Source organism: Spinacia oleracea, chromosome 1, assembly GCF_020520425.1.
Source record: "Spinacia oleracea cultivar Varoflay chromosome 1, BTI_SOV_V1, whole genome shotgun sequence".
NCBI lineage: Eukaryota > Viridiplantae > Streptophyta > Magnoliopsida > Caryophyllales > Amaranthaceae > Spinacia > Spinacia oleracea.
Genome location: NC_079487.1, coordinates 102,673,864 through 102,697,182, shown reverse-complemented (window position 1 = coordinate 102,697,182; position 23,319 = coordinate 102,673,864). Strand labels below are relative to the sequence as shown.

Here is a 23,319-nt window from a genome sequence, read left to right as displayed (position 1 = left end):
ACTTACTTTGCTGATCCGTGTACTTTAGTTTCCTGCTTTCTTATTAGCTGTTGGATATTTTTCCATTAATTCTATTGGTTACTTTTTGAGTAAATGGATTGTTGATTTGGCACTTTTATACTTTTCCGAATTTCCCTCCTCTTTTCTCAGATTCATTTTTGTACTTTTAACATTAAAAAATTATCTACTTTTTCCTTTCCCAAAAAAAAAACATTCCCAATCATTACCTCTTACACACCATTCAATTTTATTAATTACCGTGTAAATGTCCAAAATGGACACTTATTTAGGAACGGAGGGAGTACCAAAAATCAGAAGTACTCACTAATTAAAATTTCAAAAAACATCTGAATAACCACTATACAACGGTCCGTTCCTCAAAAGCTAATTAGACCTAAATAAGGGGAAATAAAGAGAGCAAAACCTGAAATACTTGACTTCCTCACCTGCTTCACTAAGCTATCAAGTTGCAGAGCTAGACAGCTAGTTGGTCCAAACTTCAAAGTTTTAAAACACACAGCCTTCCCGCACAAAACCTTGTGTAGTACAGGATTTCCAGTTCATCACAACATTTTGAACTGGAAACATCAAGAACCCTAAACCCACAATTTCCCCAATTCAATTCTTCTCAGACCCCCTAACATTTCTCAATTTGTCGAACCTAGTAACAATGGCATCCAAGGAGCCTGATGAGAAGCTCAGCAACTCCAAAACGGGAGAAGAAACGATTGCTTTGGAGAAGACGCGTTCCAAATCGAGGAGAGTCAGTTTCGCCGAAACCACTGCAATTCACTTGTTTATCAGGGATGAAGATTGCGAGACGCCTCCAGAGGTCGACAGTCCCGACAATAGCTGCCTTCCCAGGAATGAGAGTGACGATTTCAGGGCGTTGCTTGATGATGATGGTGGTGGTGGTGGTAGTGGTGGAGGTGATAATAACGGTATTGCAGTGGATCCCTCTTTTTTAAGGCCTTTCGAGTCGCCGTCTTCCGGCAGCTACTTTGGCTCCGCTTCCTCCAATGATGGCAAGATTCTGTCTCTCCTCCTCCTCTTCTTTCGTCCATTTTAATCATTGTTGAAGGTTTTATTATTTGAATTTTGTTTAAGTCTTTTGATTACTGCACTGAACGTGTCAGGTTCTCGAATACTATGTGTTAAGTGTGTTGAGAACATCGACATGAATCCTGAATTTCTAGTTTGCTTTCTTGTTTTTATTGCAGAAGATATTTATTTTGGACCTGTATCAGCTGATTTCATTAGACCTGGACGATTATCAGACTCTGCAGCTTCTGATGAAAATCATGATGTTACTATGGACTCGACTGCTTTTTCTATGCACTTCCGTAGTTTAGCAAGATCAGAATCTGGAGGAGAGTTTAAAACACCAACTGAGGTCCGTCTTGCATTTGGCGAGAGAACTTCTGGTCAAATGTCCAACACCACAAGTGATGGGGATTTAATGGTACTGTCTACTTTCAATAAGCGAGTTTCTGGTTCTTTGCTTGATGATGCAGTTAACTATAGTGGCAATTCAGATGACATGAGTATTGTAGAAGAAAACCACCGCATGTATGATTATGCGAAGCTACCCCCTGAATTGGATGCATTATTGGCTGAATCTGGTTTACACCAAAATGGGTTTGAGCTTTCGGATATAAACAATACAGAAAAAGTTTCCCACCACGTTTCTGATGTGAAGAAGACATCCGATGATGCATATTCTGCGGTTCTTGTGAATATAGACAATGGAAATGATGGTGTCATTCACGATACTCATGGAGAAACTACTCCAAATACCTCAATTAACATGGATGATGACTTGGTTCCTGTAATCTTCTCTGATGATCAGAATCATCAGATTAAAACTCCAATTCTCATGTCAGATGTAAGTTTTTATTTTGAAGAATATCTGGATCAAGTTTACTCATTTTCTAGATGACTGTCCTTCTTGACATCGTTTCATTCATGGAAAAACATTGTTCCAGAAGTTCAACTATGCTGTCCATGAGTCCATTTTAAACCTTGTTGCACTTGAAGTTTCTTTTCCTTTTTTAATTTAAAATTAACTTTACTTGCCAATAGTGTGATTGGGAAATTATTTTCTCTGCCTGTCTGTCAACCTTTCATGTCTAGTAAAAGAATGTTGAACAGAATGAGCAGGGACAGTGAAAATTTGAGAAAATGAGGGTAGTTGTGGTAGAATTGTTGAACTAATGTTGAGTTGACGTAGCACAAGTGTACAACCCATCAATTTTTAACTATTGGAGAATGGAATCATTTGTACTAAGTTTTTGTTTTTGCTTCTATGTCTAGTTTTTGCTATGCTGGACTGAATATGATTTCCTTTTACTAATCCTGGATAGTCAAATGTTTTAGTTGGTTTTACTCTTTAATGCTCGGGCATTCATCCAAAAATTCAGATTTTATTTGTTTGTGCTCAGAGAAATATGAGAAAGAGAATAGAATACGAGCATGTATTCTTAGATCTTACTGTGTCGTCCACTCTTCTGAGTATTCTGTTCGCAAGGGACATTTATCACACCCCATTTCACCAGGTTGTGACCAAACCTGATAAGCGGAAGAAATTCATGTGATTAAAGATAAGCTTTTTCCCGATTTTCTCGCCTGTTCCTTTTCTTATTCTTCTTTTCGGATTGAGGAACTAGGGTTCTGGTGTGTAGTTGTCTGCCACACTCTCTTAGTTCATCACCTCACATTGGAAATATTATGCTGGTTATTGCAGGTCATGCCAGTTGACAAGGATGAGGACGCAAGAAAAGGAGCTGTTGAAACTAGTGGCAAATTTCTATCCCCTCTATCAAGTTCACTGTCTGATTTGAATCACAAGCAGCCAACTGCCGGCTCTGTTTCCTCATTGCTTGCTGAACGTAGACATATATTTAGGGTCTCACCAAGTAATAAATCAAATCTGATTGTGTCGGAAAAGAAGTTATGTGATAAAGGAAGTAAACATGTCTTGGGTGCATCATCTTTTGAGAAAGGTGTATCTAGAGTCCTAGGGCTTGAAGCTATTTCCTTTACTTCTGCTTCAAAAGCTGAGGGTAATGCTTTAAGATTAAAGCCTCCGGAGTCTCTAACCAGTTCTTTACCCCGAAATTATGTTCTGAAATACGGTAACAAAGACATTTTGGTAGATCATTTGGCGGCTCCGGTGGCTTGCTTGGATAAACAATTTTCAAATGTTGCTGAGGATGATGGAGAATTAAAGAGTACGGGCAATATGGGTAGATATAATATGAGGACTACCTTGGGTGATGCACATTGTGAAAGTTACGCAGAAGCTAAAGATGCGGAATTATCGTCTTTGTATGCATCTTCGTGTTCTCTTGATAACCCTTCAAAGTTTACTGGTATTAGTGTTTCTTCCTTGGCATTTTTAAACGAAAAACAATCGGAGTCTTTTGTGTCAACAGACAACCACGCCAAAGACACTGTACTGTCTACTGGAAGTGATTGCTCTTTGCTCGAGATCACGTTCAATGATATGAAAAAAAACAAGGAAACTGGGGTGCTTAATAATTCTGCTTTTTCTCCTACCAGTGCAGAAAGGAAGGTGTCAGACTCTCCACTGTATCAAGGAAGTCTATCCAAATATATGAACCAGCAGCCTGAGTTCAGCTTAAGACTAGACGAAGATATAACGCAGGAGGCAGGTGACTTATCTTCAAGATCTGAAAATCCTAGTTCTTTCAAAAGAGAAAAAGAGGCTAAGAGATTTTCCTCTAATATCAAACGTTCCGAGACTGTTTCTCATGAGATGCAAAATGCTGAATCCACGTGCGTCCAAGCTGCTTTGATGGATAAGGCCTCCGAATTATGCAACCTAGTTACTACAATTGCTAATTTTGAAAATGGAAACATGTTCACAAGGGCAATCCCAGTGAAAAACATGGAATATGTTATTGGGTCTGCTTCAACTTCGGATAATCTAATTGAGTTGCCCATCCAGGTCTGATTTCAGTAACTCTTTTATTCTCTGATTGTCAGCAAATGAAGTAGGTCTGTATGTGTTCATTGTTTGTTTTTGACTTTTAGGTTAATATATTCTTGATTTGCTGGCCGTGTATGTCACAAGAATGTGTCTTCCCTTCCCAATATATTTTTATCAGTTCACGATAATAAATTTCCAATTCCTTTGTACCTTTCCATACATTTGGTGGAACAGGTGTCTGAGAATCATCAAGAAGAGCCATCTTGTAGCCTGTTGCAGAAGAATCCGCGTTTGGCAGATAAAGCAATGGTTGGAATCACAGTTACTCCTAGAGACGACGAGCTTACCAGAAAACATGATGAAAATGACCGAGCTGTGCTGAAATCATCTAATATATCTGGCAGTGATAGCTCTTCTAGCTTAAAAAGGAAATTGTTTGATATACCCGAGGATGAAAATGATGAAATCTCATTGTTCCAGCATAAACCAAAATTGTGTAAAGATCAGAAGCACTATGGGGGAGATAGCAAGGTAACGCCTAGCTTAGGAGGTGATCCAACAGCAAGTGATTGGGTTGATTTAATAGCATGCACCTTAGGATTTCATCTTGCTATATGAGGTTTCTGAAAAAGATGGTGAATAGCTTACCTTTTGATCCATTTAATTTAACACTTTTGTTGACAATTTACCTTGTAGGTTTTGAACAGCTTCGATGGAATGACCAAACTGTTGCCTTCATTGGCTGATAAGTTGACTTTATATCAGGTGTGTCTTCTGTGGGAAATAACACTTTCCACGAGAACTTAAATTATCAATACGTCGTTTTTCAATTTTGAGTAGTTATAGTTCCATTGTTTGAGGAATCCTGACCCTTTTTTCTTATTTATCTATCTGAAAAGCTTTATGTCTCTGTTTTCCTTCCAGATCAGGGTGCTGAATGATTATCTGAACAAGATGAGAAGTTTTGTACTGCTAGATTGTGAGATTGGCTCTCAGGTTTGTTTCAACTGATCTTTTTTTAAGCTCTATTATGGTTCCACCAGCAGATAAATATTTGTTTAGCTGAGCTTAATGTCACTTTATGTGCAATTCACTTAATTTGACTTGTCTGCCTCACTGCCTCAGGATGCATATGACTCTGCAAAGTCTCTTCAAATAAGAAGGTGAGTAATTATGGCATTTCTAAGTGTATGATTGTTATTGCTAATCAAACTTTGACATTCGCTTATCTAAAATGTAGATCGGTGGACACTAAGTCGCTTCTTTATAAACTATTGTATCAAAAAGCAATACAACAGCTAATGCGTCTAGAGCGCGATAAGTTACTGGTACCAGTTATCTTTTATCTTCCTTCAAATTCAGCTCCATTTATGTTCATCTTTTGACATATAGTCTCTTTTGTATGCAGGACAAAGTCCGTCAATTGGAATCCAGAGCTGAAGAATCAAAAATGCTGATATCAAGTTATCAAGGTTCTTTTACACGTGGGCAAAAGGATGTTGAAGTAGATTGCCTTTCAGTGGTATCTTGTTCAACTGGTCTTAGGAAAACGAGTTTGGTATGAACCTCTTTTAGATGGTTGGCATAGTTAAAGTCTGCCTTGATTATTCGAGCATTTTGTGTCCCTTTTCAAACTGACCTTGTTTCCTACTTTTTGTGTTCCATTACCCTCACCTTCGCTTTCTCAATTTTGTGTGTTTACTCTCTTTAACATAACCTTTTTACTTTTCTTGCTTCATATTTCACGGATGGTTCCTTGTGAAGGTTCATGTTAGCCAACCCTAAATTATTTGTTGTTGTTGTAGCTCGTACTATGTTAATCAGCAACAGTCTTACTTCACCAGTTGGAATTATCTTTTCCTGTTAAAAATGTTTTTAATGTATGCCTCGTCAAAAGGACGTTAAAATTGATTGCTTTCAACCAGAATCTTCTCCTCTACGAATTTATGACAAAAGTTCAATATGCATCTTTTCGCGTAACTGTTTGACTGGCGTCTTTTATGCTTCTGTGAGGTTTATTTTTCCATTCATCAGCTGCTTAACCTCATACCTGAAATGTATTTAAATCAGCAGTTTTTTATATGACAAATTCAATGTTACAGAGATTCTTTTTTGCTGTGTTTTTCTCTCTCTTGCTAGCATGCTTCAGCACAAGCAACAAAAGAATAATAACAGATGGGGAAAGTAAATAGCTGACCAATATAACATCACTGACTTCACTGTGCATTATTTCTATCTTGGCTCTCATGATTTTCACAGTCCTTCACATGACGTCTATGTACAAATGATACAAACACCAACACCTGATCTGAGATGCAGCATATGGACATAGGTTGAGAAGGCCAGTGTGTTAGTAAACGTAAGAAGGCATATTAAAGTTTCATTCTAAAATTACAAGGATATATGAAAAGTAGAAGAGATTTTTACAAGTACTCCCTCTACCTAACAAAAATCTTCTCATTTCCCTTGGGCACATAGTTTTAGGAGACTATTGATGGTCGCTTTTGTTGAGTATATAAGCAAATAAAATATATGGCAGTGGGTATTGTTTATTGTTTTTCAATTGAGGTGAGAAAATGGGGACTGCAATGTTTAAAGGAATAGCGAGAAAAAAGAATAAAAAAAAGGAAAATGAGGGAAAGGTAAACATTATTATATTAAGTGGACCCAACCCAAGAGACATAAAAGAGGTTTTTGTGGGATAATCATTCAGGGAGAAATGGGACGTTTTTCATGGGACAGAGGGGTTTGTGTTATTGGTTCTCTAAGCACAAGGTATACATTGAGGACTCTAGTTTTGTTCCAAGATTAATTAGTCATGTCTTTGAGTTTCAGGGCCTTAAGTGGGCTTAACTTTCTTGTTCTAGTCATTTGCCTATTTCATCATAGAGAACTATGAGATGCCTTGGAGGGTGTACACATATGTTTGGAGAATCTTTTTAACTCTTACTGTATCTTTAGTTTATAAAATTAATGTTTTTAGGTGGCGTTAGAGTTGGATTGTCCAAAGTGATAACTGATAAGAGGAAAATTGAGAATTGACCACAGTTTTGGAAATTTTCTTATACAAATATGTTTGTTTAAAGAGGTTTAAAGAGTGAGATTATGTGATAATACTCTGATTCTTTGACAGTTTATTTAGGTTACAAGGTTCGATAGGCATGACAAAATTTGTGAAATTAAGCTACACATGCATGTTCCTTGTTAGATAAAATTGATTTGCTTGTTTCTTTCTACACTAACGCAGCTATAGTTTCCTTGGCATGATCAGCTGGCAACTTTCTGTTATTTGATTCTGATATAGGCCTCCTGGTCTTCCATTCTCTTAACTGATTTTTTTTTGCAAATCTAGTTAATTATTTTTTCTTCTTTTGGTCCTATTATGATAACTGTAGGTTGCTGCTGAAATTCCGTCACTGAGGAAGGACCTAGAGGTGTCAGAAAGTAAAATAAAAAACTTAAAAGGATCCTTTGATGCTTATATCAAGGTTATGAAAGAACAAACCTGCAGTGAAGCATCAGTGCATGTCAAAAAAATTCTCAGGAAGAGGATTGCATGTAAATCACTGCAATCAGAATTTCAGGTCTCCGACATTTTTTCTTTCTTTTGACAACCATCGTAATCCACTTTAAACCGTTCCTAAAGTGTTGCATATCTAATGTCACTAGTTATGTCAAGTTGATAGCATGAAGGATATGGATGGAAAACTGAATATTCTTTTCGATTATGGGCGCATAATGTCTCAGAGGTTAGTTTCATGTCAGTGTTACTGTTCTCATGTGATTAGTTTTTACTCTCTATGTCCCATATTAACTTACCCGTTTTGACTTTATTTATGTGCTTATTTTAACTACATTTTTTTAGTATTCCGTAATATATAAACAACAAATGAATGAAAATGTTATTGGGTTAGTATAAATTTGAATTTTCAAAACATCAAACTTTTATAAACTTTGCCAATAAATAATTAAATATATTGATGGTCAAAGTTGTGTGTTGGAAAATGTGCCTAGTCAAAACGGGTAAGTTATTATGGAACAAGAGGAGTAGTAATTTAGCAATTGATCAATATGAAGTTGCCTTTTTCTCTACTGTCCACAGATTCGTTGTGAAGTCGATCTCTACCTACGGTTTATTTATATCAAATGTATTGAACAATGCGAAAATCTCTAAGGTCAGGGTCTCCTGAAGTGTGATTGGCGCATTTGTAATCTCAACATTGCACATTTACTTTTTTTCTTCATTTTCTTTCCTGTTTTTTTGTTTGATTCAGATGTTTATCATGGATGCCCGCCCTGCTTTTTCATTTGTTTTATGTGGTGAAACGAACCTTGCTTACTCCGGAAGTCGGGTAATTGCACAAGAAACTCAGGTAAGCTTCACTTGCTGGTTTTAGTGCCGTGTTGTCCTCAAGTCGTATACTCGTATGCATAGATACTGGTACTTATCACTCCTGATCACTTATCTGATATTTACTCTTATTGGCTTTAGTTGCTAGGAGAGATGAATTTTTTTAATATCCTAATTACGTTTACGGCCAATATGTATGTTGAATTCACATTTTGATTACATGCTAACATGAAATTTGAGTACCAAAGTAACTTGAATGTATAGACTTGAACAGAAATCTACTGGTGATCATACGCCGCTTAAGCCTAATGTATAAAAAGGCTCAAGGCGCAACAAGGCGATTTGGGGTTCCCAGCGCCTTAGGCGCGCCTCGGTGCGCCTCGGTGCGCCTCATTGAAGTGAGGCGCCCTATAAAAAGTAAAAAGTGAAAAAATGGTGTGTTTCTTGATAGGTGCGCCTTTTTTGCGCCTCAAAGTGCGCCTTGGCGCGCCTTTTTGCGCCTTAGGTGCGCCTCATCGAAATCGCCTCGCCTAGACAATAAAAGGCGCTGGCTCCAATCGCCTTGCGCCTCAGAGCCTAGGCGCGCCTTTTTATACACTGCTTAAGCCAAGATCGGTACAGTACAGCGTCTACAGGTTTAATGGTCATCTGATACCTGAAAATGATGCCAGCTAAAATGTCAATTAAGTGATTTTTTGTCTATATTTTTACGTGACAAAAAGTATTGATTTTTATTGAATTATTTGTGTTACACTGGAATGTCAAACTCAAAATTCTTCCAAGTTTCATTACGAACGCTTCGATATTATAAGTTTAACTTTGGTTAAGAAGTAACAAGACTTTTTCTTCTTTACATTTTAACAAATTGGGAATACTGAATTGAACAAATCCCTATAGTAACCAAACATAACATCTATCAGCCCCTAGATTAAAGAAAAATATAAGGCAGAATTCAAGTAAAAGTGATATGATTCTGCTTAGTCCAATGGACCTAAGTTCTGATAATTTTAGATAAGTTCTGATGATATAAGTTGAGACCAAATAATTCAAATTGAACAGAGCCTAAAGCGAACATGTCAATTGATTTATCTTTTTATACATGTTACAAAATTTAAGAATTTGATGCTCTTTCAGCAATTTATTTTAAGCTACTTAAGGTAGTGTTTGAAAACATGGAATTCATTTCCAGAATATGAAATCTTGTAATTCAATTCCAAAATCCGTGTTTGGGAAACATGAGAATTTCAATTCCGGAATTTCAAATTCTACATGATGTTTGGAGGTGAGTAGAAATTTTAATTATGAAATTGGATTTTTCAGAGAGTGGAATTATTTGATTAATGAATACTTAATTAATTAATTGAAGGATACCAAAGAAGACGCTTAGCTAAACAACATCAACATCTCATCGGATTTAGAGGAAATCAAAATCTATCACAAGGAATACCCAAAAATGAAAATATAAACCCTAAAATTTGGGAATTTGACTGAATTGAACCTTTTGCTGAACACTCTTTACCGAAAAATTGGTCAAAAACCAAACCCTAAGTTAGAAAATACCAGACCGATCAGAAATTCTAAAAGGAAAAAAAACATAGAATTAAATTTATGAAGAGTTCTTAGTATTTATAGTCCATCTCCATAGAAATTGAAATCTGGAAGAATTTTTCGCTTTCAAATCTTCAATTCAATTTTTGAAACAACCACCTCGAGATTTGGGGCTTCCTTCAATGGCGGAAGGAATGGCGACTTTATCGGGTGAAGGAAATCGAGCAATTGTTTGTGGTTGCAACAGAACGATGGTGGTAGTGGTGGAGAACCGAAAGAGACTGTTGGTGAATTGGTGGAGAACCGAAAGAGATTGTTGGTGAATTGGTGGGGAGGGAGGGTCAGTTCCGGAGAAGAGAAAGAAACAAGCTAAGGAGAGAGAATTAATGGAGGTTAAGAGAAGAGAGACAATCGAGATCTAAGGTTGGAAGAAGGCCATCAATGGCGTTGATGAGTTGGGGGAGTAGAGGAGAGAGAAAGGAGAAGAGAGGCAGTGAGACTTTTCTGGATATCAAATGGCTACGTTTGAGAATGTATTTGAAATTCCACGTGTTGGATGTATTTGTTAAGATACTTGGATTTGGGCCAAATACAAATCCAAATCCTTTTAATTCCTAAAAGGGTCGTTTGAGCCAATTCCAGCATTTGAAATGAATTCCTTGTTCCCAAACAAGCCATAAACGATTTACCAAACTTGCTTAACTTTCCACCAGACTTACACTTGTCTAGTTCCAGGAGTTGCTTCCTAGAGTTCCTACTGTGTCCAAAGTACATCACTTATCGAGAAACTACAAGACTTTTCCTTATGAATTCTTATCATGAATACACATTTTCTTGATATAAGTCCTAATTTCTCCATTGGAACTTGAAGTTCACAACATTGATCTAGAGTGATTTCACATTGCACAGTTGAAAGTTCCAAAATTCATGATTTAAATTAGAATGTTTTCAATTGTATTTCCTCTGTGTTGATACTTCATAGGTACTTTATTTCTAAAGTGTGAGTATTGGGCTTTAAAGCCAATATTTTATCTAGAATATAATGATTAGATTTCTTTGAGATTTGCTCTATTTTCTTTTTCCACTCGGTCAATTTTTATCTCTATCAAACTTATCTATGGCGCTATTGACATGCTGAAATCGTAATAAACTAAGAATATTGTGCATTTACATTGCATTTCCTCCTCTATCCTCTCATACTTATTTTTTCTTTCTTTAGGCGTTTTTTCCCCTCATATTCTCTCCTGGCGTGAATCTTATTTCTCGATTACCCTTTTTTCGTCATAATATTTTTTGTGAATCTTTAGAAAATATTTCAGAATAATGCGATTTTTTTAAGTTTTATTGCCAGTCCATCAACGGCACACTACAGATCACCAAATATTATTCAGTTAATGATTATATTATAGGTAATTAGGTACATGAGTTGTGATAGAATACATCAGCAAAATGATTTAAGTGCAATCTTGCCTTGTCAACTTTCATAGAGTAAAAGATAAACAAATATTACTTGTTTGCTTACAGATTAGTTCCTTGTCAGTTTTTTAATGTATAATGAGTGTTTCCTACTCTCCTGTAAAAAGACATCATCCTCCTTTCTTGTTTATCAGATAATGTATGTGTTCACAGTGAAGTCCCACGACTCTCACCTGGAAATTGGAAGTTTAAGGATACAAGAATGGGTGTCAAATTGCATAATGCTTGGTTTAATGATTGTTATTCGATACTAAAAATAGAAATAATAAGGAAAATCGTGAGGTTGCAGTCAAGGTGCCTATGAATATATTATTATGGAGTTATTGACCCAATTTTCTTTCATCCTTTTACTTGCTTGGTTGTAAACTACTAAACTTTCCGATGACTTTGGTTTGGAAAAGTGGTGCCACAATTCGAACCCTTGCATACAACAAATAATTCACTTCTTCGCAAATGAATTCCTGCAACCCTGCTGAAGTGAATCTAATCTTATAACAAAAAGATTAAAGTTAGCTTTTGGAAGGATTTTGAAACCGGTAGTACTTTAGTTAGGGTGTTTCTACTTAGAATGTTAGAGATGGCACATTGTTATTCTGTGTTGTGGAAGGGTTATAAATCCTGCATTATTTTCTGTTGTAAACTTGTAACTGATAGGAAGTTATGATGCCTAGAGGCTAGAGGTGACAATCATATCCTGTTTGGAAATTAAATTTTATGCGTGCAAGCATACAATAAAACATTTTCTTATGCTGATTGTTTTTATTTCTACTTTTTTTTTTCTGTGCAGAAAAGCTCTTCACTTTTGCATACTCTGCTTGATGTTGTTGAAGAAGTTGAAATAGCCATGATTGAGCTTAGGAATCTTTGGGACACTAGTTTTTTGCAGCCATCAGGTACTTTTTCTCCTTGTTGCTACTTAGATTCTAAGTTGTTTATGTTGTGGGTTTCCGAGAATTGTATCCTATTGCTATTGATAGAAGTTTTGAAAGTTCTTAGTATACGAGACTGTCTAGATGTCATTAGAGGGTTAGCATTATTGAGTGTAAGCTAATACAACGATAAAACAAAGGCCTAATTCCCAAATGGATGGGATCGGCGAACATGTGGTCATCCACAAAGATCATATCCTCCATTTACTTATCTTGCAAACCCATTTTCAACTTCTTATGTCAAAGACATTTAGACCTCCCTTTGCTTCTTTTAAAATCTCCATTGCGCTGTTGGTCCTAGTCTTCCTTACCGGTGCAACCTCCCGCTGACGTCTTACATGCCGAAACCATCATAGCCGCTTTTTCCTTATCTTATTCTCAATATCCGCAACTCCAACGTGCTTCCAATTATCTACATTCCTAATTCTATTCCTCAAAGGTGTTCCCACACATCCACCCCGATTAATATGCTCCTTCTTAACCATATAACAATACTAGTCTAAATGCATGTCAGAGAAAATTTCCCTTTGACCTCAGAGCCTTGCTAAAATCACACAATAACGCACTCTTTGTTCTTCATATGAGCCTCCTAGAATTAATTCTATGAAGTTTATGAGTTACATCCTGGTCAATATCTCCATCCCTTTGTACACTTGATCTGATATTTAAAACATTTACTAACGGGTAACTCCTTATCATCTAATGTTATACCATCCTCGCTCCTCCCCCTCCAATCACTAAAATGACTCTCTACATACCCAGTTACTCCGATTTAGTCCACCCGTTATAAAACTAATAGGTTGTGAAACAAACACCAATGCCTCTTGGCATAACTGGGTGTGATAAAATGGTCACCTAAGTAATATATAATCAGTAAAGCCGAATGGAAAAAATAATTAGTATCACTACATGTGAATAAAAAGATGAGAAATTGATGAGTAGTCATGAGGATTATGGTTGTTAAGGTCTTCAAAACTCTTCTAGAAACTTGAAAATTAATATCCTTGATAAGCATGATGGATTATGCCCCCTCTGTTTGTTTAGGTGTTATAGTTTGACTGGGCACGTTTGCCAATACACAAGTTTAACCATCAATATCTTTAATTTTATATTAGTAAAAATTATAAATAAATAAAACAATATTATGAAGATATGCATTGTGACTATTCCAGCAATATGTTACTTCCTCCGTTCATTTTTGGTTGACACAATATGACTTTTGACACTATTCATATAATCTACTTTGACTATCAATTGTGATTTATAGTTGAGAAAAAATATAGTCATGTGGGTATTTTTATAATCGTCTCATTGTATAGATTTATAATATCAACTTTTTATAACTTTTACCCATTAATAACTAAAGGTATTAATGATTGAAATATTGCATTGGGAAACGTGATAAAATAAATGTGTCAAATAAAAAGAATGGAGGAAGTATATGGTAACAATTGCTTTTAATATGTTAGTAAAATAATTAAGTCAAAGTAAGCATATAAATAGTGTAAAATATCAAAGTTTAACACTTAAAATAACGGAGTAGATTTCTCTCTCATCTGTCGAAAATACTAGTGGTAACTTACTAACGCATCTTACGTATTGGGAGTAACTCGACTTTTTTCCGGTTCCTGACTTCCTGGTGTATTTGAATAACAAGTCCCAAGCTGCTACCTAGAGTAGACCAAAAAAGATTTAATCTCTACTTTTCTGAACATTTACTGAGAGCACATTCCTTAATTTTCCTTTTTCTTGACCCATTGTCTACCCTTGGATACTTCACAAAAAGGTTGCAATGACGAAGGGCTCTTAGCCTCTTAGACACATTATGGTTAATACCATTTTTATTAACATCATGGAAAAATTATTCCGCTTTGCTGAGTGTTTTTATGCTTACTTTTTATTCTATTGTCAGTTGATCAATCATAAGTACACCATAGCAAATAAATTCATCTTTTGTTTTGGTTGATTTTTCTTTGGTGAATCCCCATGGACATAGCAACAAATTAGCATCAGTCACACACTATTCATACACAAGGATTTCAGGATCTACAACTCAAGATTATTGAGAATTCAAGGATATTCTAGTGGTTATGCGTATCACCCTTCAACTGAGAGGTTGAGGGTTCAATTCCATTTGGCTTTTACGACTCCCTTCAAATCGAAAGAAAGAAAAACCTCCAAGACTCCCCAGTATGGAGAGATTATCACTTCAATTCTTTTTCATTCCAATAGTGAGCAAAGACCTACTGAATTGTGATAGTTGAAGATTTTACCGACCAGTCAATGTATTGGAGCATTTTTCTAAATAACAATTGTGTATTGCTGATGTCAACTGCTGGGTGCTCAGAGCAGAGAGTATTCCAGCTATTGGAAAACACTTACCCACCAGACTGCTGCAATAGAGAATTTGTCTTATGAACATAATCTTATTGTATAGGTTGTGAACCAGTAGGCTGAACAAAATTTGTACCTTTTCTTCTTCCATTGAAATGAAGAAACTTACTAGATACATGGAATTCTACTTAGAATGTTGTTGCAAGAAATCTACATAAAGCAACTAATGAAGTCCAGCAAAAGACCAAATGTCTAAATTGACTTCACTCTAAGTTCCGCTTTTTGACTGCCAGGCTGTACTTAACTGAGAAGGACCTCCATCATGACTTGTTCACTTCCATCACTTAACAGTGTATGGGGATTTATTTCAAGACAATTTTCGATCAAAATGTTTATCAACAGTGCTAATTAAGGATTCGGACAGATCTTCCAGCGAAACTTAAGGTCCAAGGAAACTATAGCGTGCTAGCGCAACTTTGCCCTTGCTTGTTTTAAAAATGATTGGAGCGTGGAGTGCAAGATGGATAACGGATCTTTGACATTCAAATTATTCCTCCCACCTTTTTAGGTAGTACTTTTTTATGGCTTTTCCATAGACGGGCTAGCTTTTTTATGTAGCGGCTCGGGCAACGGATCGGGGCCGAGCCATTCCTTTGGAAAGCCAAGTCATTTTGATTCAATATCTCCCTGGTGCTAGGGAAAATAGGAATACACTACACAAGTCCATGACTCATTTTTTCCATTATCTGTTCTTTAAAGAATTCTGCTTGCACTTTCAGCACTTCAAGCAAGTGGTTTGTTTGTTTCAAATCTTTGCTAAATGTTGTGCTTCGCAGTGTCCTTTCAAGTTTTAATAGTTTCTGTTTTGACTGATGGATCTGCTCCGTGTCAAATTTTCAGCTGGAAAACTTGATTTGCGATTGTGTTTCACTGATTTCAACAGCGGTGGAAGAGTGACTTTGTCTATTGATATCACTTGTTTGAATCGGTAAATATCTCTGAACATTTGTCTACCTCTGCTTCTATCTATTTTTTGTTTTGTTGGAACTTGGAAGTTCTTATGGGATTGACTAACAGGGAGAGGATATAAGGAAAATATCCTCAGTGCGTCCCAAGGTTTAGGTTGGAAGCACCATTGTTCTCTAATCTAAAATTCTTATGCTCTGTTAGGAGCAGCATCCTTATGTAATCAAACACATTTTTTAGGTTCTTAGTACCTATATTCTTTTATATGATGTCATGTTGTGTCAATATTTAGCATGTGTAGAGTCATGCCATTTTGATAAAATAATCTTTCTTAATGTAAAAGAATATTATATTTGAGTTATTTTTGCGGGATTGATAGGTAACTCATCTGTATCTGATTGGCTATGTTGACCACTAACCACTCAGCTTACACATGACCTGGAAAGGATCCGTAGGGCTTGTATTGACGGACTGTAATGCGTTTGCACCAAATGGATCGACTCGAAAAGTATTTAAGGTCGAATAAGCACTCAGGTGAAGCTTGGTAAAAGCATTTTTAGTAACATCCAAATGCTTGCATTGAGGAGAGAGAATCTATTAAGATATTAAAAAGTAACAAGAGAGAGGAGAGAGAGATGGAGGTCAAGAGAGAAAATGACTTCATGAAAACATTTTTTGAAGACCAAATGCTTGGTGTTAGGAAAGAGAAAATATATAATATTGCTTGAGAACCAAATGCATGAATGTTGCTAAAAGTGCTCCAAGTAGGCAGGTGAAGGTTGAGTAGTAGTAGGAAAGGATGAAATTCGACGAATATGATTGTATATTTTTTGGTATGCATGATTTCAGGGAACAAGGTAGGTCCATGCAAGGCACTCAAGTCATTAAGGTCTAAGATGAAGTTCCTAAGTTTAAACTGATAACTTGATAGAACAATTATAAGAATAATCTGATTTTGACTCCAAGGCACGTTACAAGATGATCTTATCCCCTAGATTGAGCATATGTGTGTCAGTCTAAAGAACTCCTAGGTTCTTAGCCATCCTTGGCATTAAGTCATTTCTTAATCAGGCATTACATGATGTTCCAGTCTTCCAGAACTACTTTAAACACTAATTATCAAGCAATATAGTATCACACTCAGTTACCTCCTCTCTTGAAAAACTTTTTTCATTAAGTAAGCTCCAGCTATTGTTTTATCTATCTATCTTCACAATGGCCTTGCAAGATCTTAAACTGGTTGCACTAAAATTTTATTGAGGTGCTTTTCTTTGGAAAATTCCCATCAAATCTGATAGGCTGTACGCTTGTTCTTATGCTTATCCAAAAATAGCACCAATTAAACTAATTAAGTAGCTTAACAAGGAGTTAATTACTTAGTGTACCTCTTCAAGACATCTGGCCCTATTGGGCTTGGTTTAGGCCTAAGCTTAGTGTATCTTCTTCTGGATTAAAAATAAGTATGAACCCTGCTTTGAGCTTTGAGCTTTGGCCTCAAACATGAAACATCCGTAGGACTTTCTGCAGATCATCAATTCTTTTGCTCGTCCATTATTTTCAAACTATGCCCTTGCATCATACCGTTTCAACTCATCAAAGTCCCATGGTCAATAGTTAACTGTGTAAAATATCCTATCATGCACCGAGTCTCAAGACTTGGGATAATTTTGCCAGAATTAGTGCATCATGTGACCCTTCATCACAAGACAAATATAAAACAAATATAGATACTCCCATGATCAATGGGGGTGATATGGTGCTCATAACCTCATTGTGTGGAGGGTTGTAGTTGTGAGGGTTGGGGCTGCCGATGGAAGGGGTGTTGGGATGGGACAAAGGGAAGGAAGCTTTCTGATGTGGGTTGAGGTTTAATAGTTTATTTTGTCAAGATTACTGTTATTTAGGGTCATTAACAACTAATAAAGAGTTGCACAATATTTTTGAATTTGGTCCACTATAAAGCATGCCTTAGGCAATATGGGTCCAATGCTTTTAACAGGGGACGTGCACTGAAGGCCACAACTAATTATTTTATACTAGTTTTTTTATTTCTTAAAGTGCGCCCCAGTCTAGTGAGGCCTGCGCCTTACACTTGTGCTTAGGTTATAGTATCCCTATCGTCCCAATCCACCTTGAGCTTTATACATTGATTAGGTCATTTAATGCACTTTCATATATTTCCTAAGTTTTGAAGTTTATTTTGATTCAACCATCCGTAAGCACCATAGTCCAAAGCTGGGTATATTATATCCAATTTTCCTATATTTTCTATTAACGATTAATTAATGATTTTAAGTTAACAAGTCTTTTTAAATCTCTATATAGCATTGACCACCATTCCTTGTTCAGCTGGTCTGAGAATTTAAGGTGTTCCTTTCATTTATTTATTTTGTAAAACTTAGATCATCATTCATTATGGAACTATTTCAAATACTAACGATGGTGATTGTATACCAAAATTGTTGGAACCTTAAAACGACCAATGGTTGCAAAAAACATGTTTGTGTGCGTAATTCAGAAGAATCAAGTATGAGGAGTAGATAAGATATCCTGTATATTTGGGTAAATGTAATAATTTTGTGTCTACAGACTCTACACAATATTGTATGGTGCTCGTAGCTGATTGTTCCAGTTGATGTCACAAACAAGTTCTATTAATTCTTTTTATTTCTATAAGACAAGTTCTTTTAAATCTTAATGGTCATACTTTGTATCCTTATCTACGCTGAGCGTATAATAGCCAGTTCTAACATAGCTTGAATCAACTTCTGGAAAGATTGCACATTAGTACATTACTTCCCACGAGTCCTGAACTTCGATCTGCTTAAAACTTGAAATGGTGTATTATTTATTTAGCTGGTTAAAAGGAAAAGGTTTCATTAAATCCTGCAGGTTCTGTTTTGTGTGATAGACTCTTCTGTTATTATGGTTTTTGCTGGAAATGTCTTTGGCTTATAAATATTGTGTTTTTCATGAGCAGGGGAATTTATCCAGCACAGGTCTTACCATATGAGGTGCAAGGAAAGACAACTAGAAAACACAAGTCATTCCAATTATTATTAGAGAATATCAAGAGTGCTGTTCACGGTGTTAAATGTGGGCATATGAGGATAATAAATCTTTGTCGTTGTGTTTCAAGGACAATTCTTGCTAATTGTAAGAGCTAGGCAGAGTGCCAATAGAATACTCATGTTGGCTTGAATTGGATGTAGCTCATACAAATTTAACATTCAGTCGCTTGAATGTGCTTTTGATGTTAAATTAATTCTAGTTAAAAACTAAATGTAGCATCAAACTATTCTCCTTATATGAGAAAGTGTAAATATGAAACTGTTGTATGTTTTCAAATGAAAAGCAGTAACAAACCTTTTGTACTGATATGAAGCTTCTAGCACAGTCGTGTCGGCTATTGTAAAGATAAAATGATCTTAGTCTTTGATTTTATTAATTAAATTAGATTTTGGGCTCGTTCAACGACCGAACTTGGTACATGGTGGATTTGTAGTGGTACTTAATTGTTCTAGTAATAAAAGTCCCTTTGTAATAGTTCTTTTATACTGTTTTTTAATCATTAATTTCCAAGAAATTAAGTAATTTGGTCCCATTTGTGTTGAAGTCATCTTTTAAATGTCAAAGGTTTGTTTTGTTTTTGTTTTTAGGGATAGGAAAAACTAATGCCAATATTGATAAAAGAAGGAAAAGTCAGTACTTGTTTTTGGTCATATATAGTAGTGTACGTATTGGGAAAACACTTTTTTTTTTATATATATATATAGGGAAACAAACCAAGTTAGCATCTTTGAAAGTACCAACCTAACTCATTCTTTCGGATGATAAGAGGGAGGGTAGGGTCAAACGAAGAGAATCAAGTTAGAGCAATAGCTCCCTTTCGTCATCGTAAAATCCGTTGCTTAATTAGATTTACAGTGAAAGTGAGTGATTGAAACAAAATTGAAGCTTGGTAAGTCTTTTCTTGCATCTTCAACAAGTCTACTTATCTCACGTGAAAACATGTTTCATGTAATTGAATAATATTGAGATTCGTGTACCCCTCCGCAATCGTACATTATATTCCCTCTCGGAGTGCAAAAACTTCTACAAATAGAATGGATCCCTCCGGATGAAGAGCCTTAGCTCCCGCCATTAGCATTTTTCCATTTTCGTCGCGAAAAACAAATCCTAGGCTTGTGTTGGAGCTTCCTCTTTTAGCCCCATCGAAGATCAACTTGAGAAAATTAGACGGAGGGCGTTTCAAAAACAACATGCTTCTCACTATTACTCACACCCTTATTGCGGCTCGAGCAACAAATATTTTACTAATCTACATCGGACCATGTCTTTATGTGGTTTATGATTAATGTGCTAATCTCAAAAATTGATCGAGGTTCATTTCTAAAGACAATGACATTTCTAGATAAACAAATGTACCGCCAAGTAGTGATAAGTTTGTTATGAAATCTCGTTTCATGGAGTCCTTAAAAGAAATGAAACTGTCAATAAGAGACATATTGAGAACAAGGGAAGTAAGGGGCCAACCATGTGAATGCTTTAGCAATCTAAGAAGATCCTCTCAGAAAGGGGAAGAGAGGAACAAATGGTCAGTAGTTCTTGTATGAAGAGAGCAAAGTTGGCATTGGAGGTGGACGGAAACATTTCTAAACAATTTCTCTTTTGAAGGAAGAACATTTTGGAAAATTTTGATTTTGGGAGCTACATTTAGTATAACTGTATAAGATCCAATTAAAGAGAACTTTGTTCTTCGTAGTGATAGTTAGACCTCGAAATAAACAAACATTTGTTCTGTTTTGAAAAATTACCACTTGGTCGAGACCCCAATAAAATTTCATCTTCTATGTCATTTTTGGAATAGGGATTGTCAGTATTTTAGACATTATAATGGGGCGGATACCAATTGCCTTAATTCATGTTAATTCCATTGTTTTCTAAATTGATGAATTTTGCAACCTTTTGATGCTTGGGGATTGAAATTGTTGGAATGTACGCTGTTGGGGGATAAGACCTAATTGTCTTTCCAGATCTCAATATTCATTATCTTTCTTATTTGCCAACGAATTCCTTTTACAAGTGTGGGTCTTAACTTCATAAGGATGCATCATTACCAAGACAAATTTGTTGTTAATGTAATCAAATAAGGTAGTATTTTTAATATACCTCCTTTTATATAGTGTAACACCCCGGCAATTCTCTCTTTTCTAAAATAATCTTATAATATAAAACGTAGAGAACTATCAAGGCATTATCGCCCGTGTGAAAACGTATCGGCTTATTCATAATTTTGCAGCGGAAAACTTAAAAATAACTTTAGGTTTATAAATAATCAACTACATAGTTAACTCAAAAACCAATCAACGAAAATAAAGTCAATGTAGCTAGTTCAACAGGTTTAAAGTCCAATTCAACAAACCAAATCCAACTTAGCAAATTGAAACAAAATACAAGCTCTCTAGTCCCGAACCCAATGATGTATCATCTTCAAACCTGTAGATGGGCAACGCTTATTGATCCTTAGAGACTGCTCACCAAAATGGGTCATCACATGATCAATAAGGCATAGCCATGATCAACACACACAAACAAATCACGTAATCGTACTACATACTAAATCAATAATTATTCTGACATGATTCTATTAAACAAACAATCATAACATGATACTAATAAAACATAAGTAAGGACAACCAAAACATATTAACTTGAATACCACACCTGACTAGACTGGACTAGACTAGACTGAACTTTTATAACATTAATATTATTTTAATTGAAATAGTCAATGGACCGATTTGTCTACTAAAAGCCTTCACTAAGAAAGACGAGGTACGGGCGTGACTCCGTAACCCCAATGACCTGTGATATCGAGGAACTTTTGAATAAAATAGAACCGGTGATCAATCCGGCCCCAGAAAAAGCCATAGGCGACCCATGACCCCAACTCCTGATTGTCCGTCACTTCAGACGTGCACAGTCTAAAGCTATTGCTACTCGGTTTCACTTTACATGATTTACTAATTAACACTTTGTTATGACTCGTCAATCACATAAATCATAAAATCAACAAGTATTCGCAACTGTTTTTATCTTGGAATTTAATAAGTGGTCACAAAGATGTCAATCAAGAATTCATTCCAATTAATTCAATCTATCCTTTAATAATGGTTAACCACCTTTATATAGGCGTAAAGTATCACTTACTAAACAAGGTCCTCGGCCCTCATAAAGTAGTGAAATGCTAAAAGGGAACATCGATCAATCGATCTAAACCAATATATATGAAATAATATAAAGTTCCCAGCTGACATGCTTGCATCAAACATCCATGCTTACATGTTCTAAATCTTATAATAAAATTATATGCTCAACGAATTCATCCAACGACATTGAACATGAAATTCCAACGTAAACAAGTTCATAAATACATTTCAACTGGTTTCAATAATAACACACGTCCACAAACACACAGGTATGTACGTACCTTGTGTAGACAAATTGATAGGTCACTTTAACGATTTCAAAAGTCGTCTATAGAGAATTCTCCGCCTAAAACAACCAATAAGGAATCCCAATCAACTTATAATAATTCATAACGATAATCAAGCATTCTAAATACATCCTAAACATATTTATAACCTTCCCCAATATCGAAACTTAGATATTTAATCTTCTAGCATAATAATTATTGAATTAGTTATTAAAGTTCATTGAAAACTCTTCAAAGCATCATACTTTAAATTTCCAGCAATATAAACTCCTTTAAAACTTCGCCAAGGCCAATTAAACATGCCTAGAACGTTGAAACAATAATTTTAATAATCCACATTCATCCTACCATGATTTTAAACCATTTAAACCTTAAAATTCATACTTTAAATAATTCAAACTCTTATTTCAATCAAATTATGTAATCTGAATTTTAATAATTAAATTACATAAAACATATAAATCTAAAATTCATAATTGAATAATATAAACTATACATTGAATTCAATAAAACATAAATTACATAAATAAAACATAATTAAAATATTCAATTGGCTTAGGGTTTTTAAGAGATTAACCAAAAAGAGGGAAGAGAGGAAGTGATGGCCGGTGGTAAGGCGGCGCGGCAGCAGGCTGTCGGTGGTGGTGCGTCTGCAGCGACGTGAGAAGGGGGAAAAGCACGAAGGAAACGAAAGAAGGAGCAAGAAGAATGCTGGCCGCGGAGGCAGCAGCGATGGCTGGCGCGCGGGTTAATGTAATCAAATAAGGTAGTATTTTTAATATACTTCCTTTTATATAGCAAGTTGAACCCAAAGATTTTCTTGAGAATAAAGGATCCTCGATAAAAGTTTTAGTTGCTTTTCTTGATTGTTGACTTCCGCCTTCAAAAACCTAAACCTTCTAAGCATTTGTGTTTATAAATTTTTTTCCCCAATTTACCAAATTTGGATATTTAAAGGTTAGGTTCTTATTCCAAAAGAATTGTTTATATACCTATCTAGCTTCAAATTTAGAGAATCAGGGAGATTAAAACTTTGCATTTGGTAATTTTTTTTGGATGCTAAATTAGATTGCATAAGAATAGATCTTCCGAATTGAAAAAGAGATTTAGCTTTCCTGTTGGTTAGTTGGTCTTTTGCGGACGTGAGAATGCGAGAAAAAAATATATGTTTCTCTATTATCGATATTTGGCCACCCACAATAATTACCTAGGGAGCCACATTCTTCTATTTGGAGAATCTCCTTAATAACTCTATGTTGTTTTG

The 23,319-nt window shown here is 35.7% G+C and overlaps 1 protein-coding gene across 3 annotated transcripts; it reads left to right on the top strand.

Annotated features, from left to right (window-relative positions):
• The first annotated feature begins 429 nt into the window (after window positions 1-429).
• On the top strand, window positions 430-18,934 carry LOC110801940 (uncharacterized). Of its 3 annotated transcripts, XM_022007344.2 has the most exons (16): window positions 432-1,025; window positions 1,221-1,885; window positions 2,744-3,970; window positions 4,187-4,483; window positions 4,649-4,717; window positions 4,877-4,948; window positions 5,078-5,115; window positions 5,193-5,280; window positions 5,361-5,510; window positions 7,348-7,536; window positions 7,622-7,701; window positions 8,055-8,127; window positions 8,227-8,325; window positions 12,115-12,220; window positions 15,491-15,578; window positions 18,537-18,934. In XM_022007344.2, the coding sequence occupies exons 1-16, from the start codon at window positions 671-673 to the stop codon at window positions 18,721-18,723; spliced, it is 3,783 nt and encodes a 1,260-aa protein (XP_021863036.1). In that variant the 5' UTR covers window positions 432-670; the 3' UTR covers window positions 18,724-18,934. The 3 variants fall into 3 exon arrangements, 1 of the variants encoding a protein (XP_021863036.1); XR_008928544.1 differs by lacking the exons at window positions 8,055-8,127; window positions 18,537-18,934 and having other exon boundaries at window positions 430-1,025; window positions 15,491-15,522; XR_008928542.1 differs by lacking the exons at window positions 15,491-15,578; window positions 18,537-18,934 and having other exon boundaries at window positions 430-1,025; window positions 8,030-8,127; window positions 12,115-12,155.
• The last annotated feature ends 4,385 nt before the right edge of the window (window positions 18,935-23,319 follow it).

Excerpts from the sequence above, each read along its gene's own strand:
- LOC110801940 (XM_022007344.2), top strand. The coding sequence starts at position 671 with ATGGCATCCAAGGAGCCTGATGAGAAGCTCAGCAACTCCAAAACGGGA. Across the intron at positions 1,886-2,743 it reads CTCCAATTCTCATGTCAGAT|GTCATGCCAGTTGACAAGGA; the intron begins GTAAGTTTTTAT and ends TGGTTATTGCAG. Across the intron at positions 5,116-5,192 it reads AAGTCTCTTCAAATAAGAAG|ATCGGTGGACACTAAGTCGC; the intron begins GTGAGTAATTAT and ends TCTAAAATGTAG.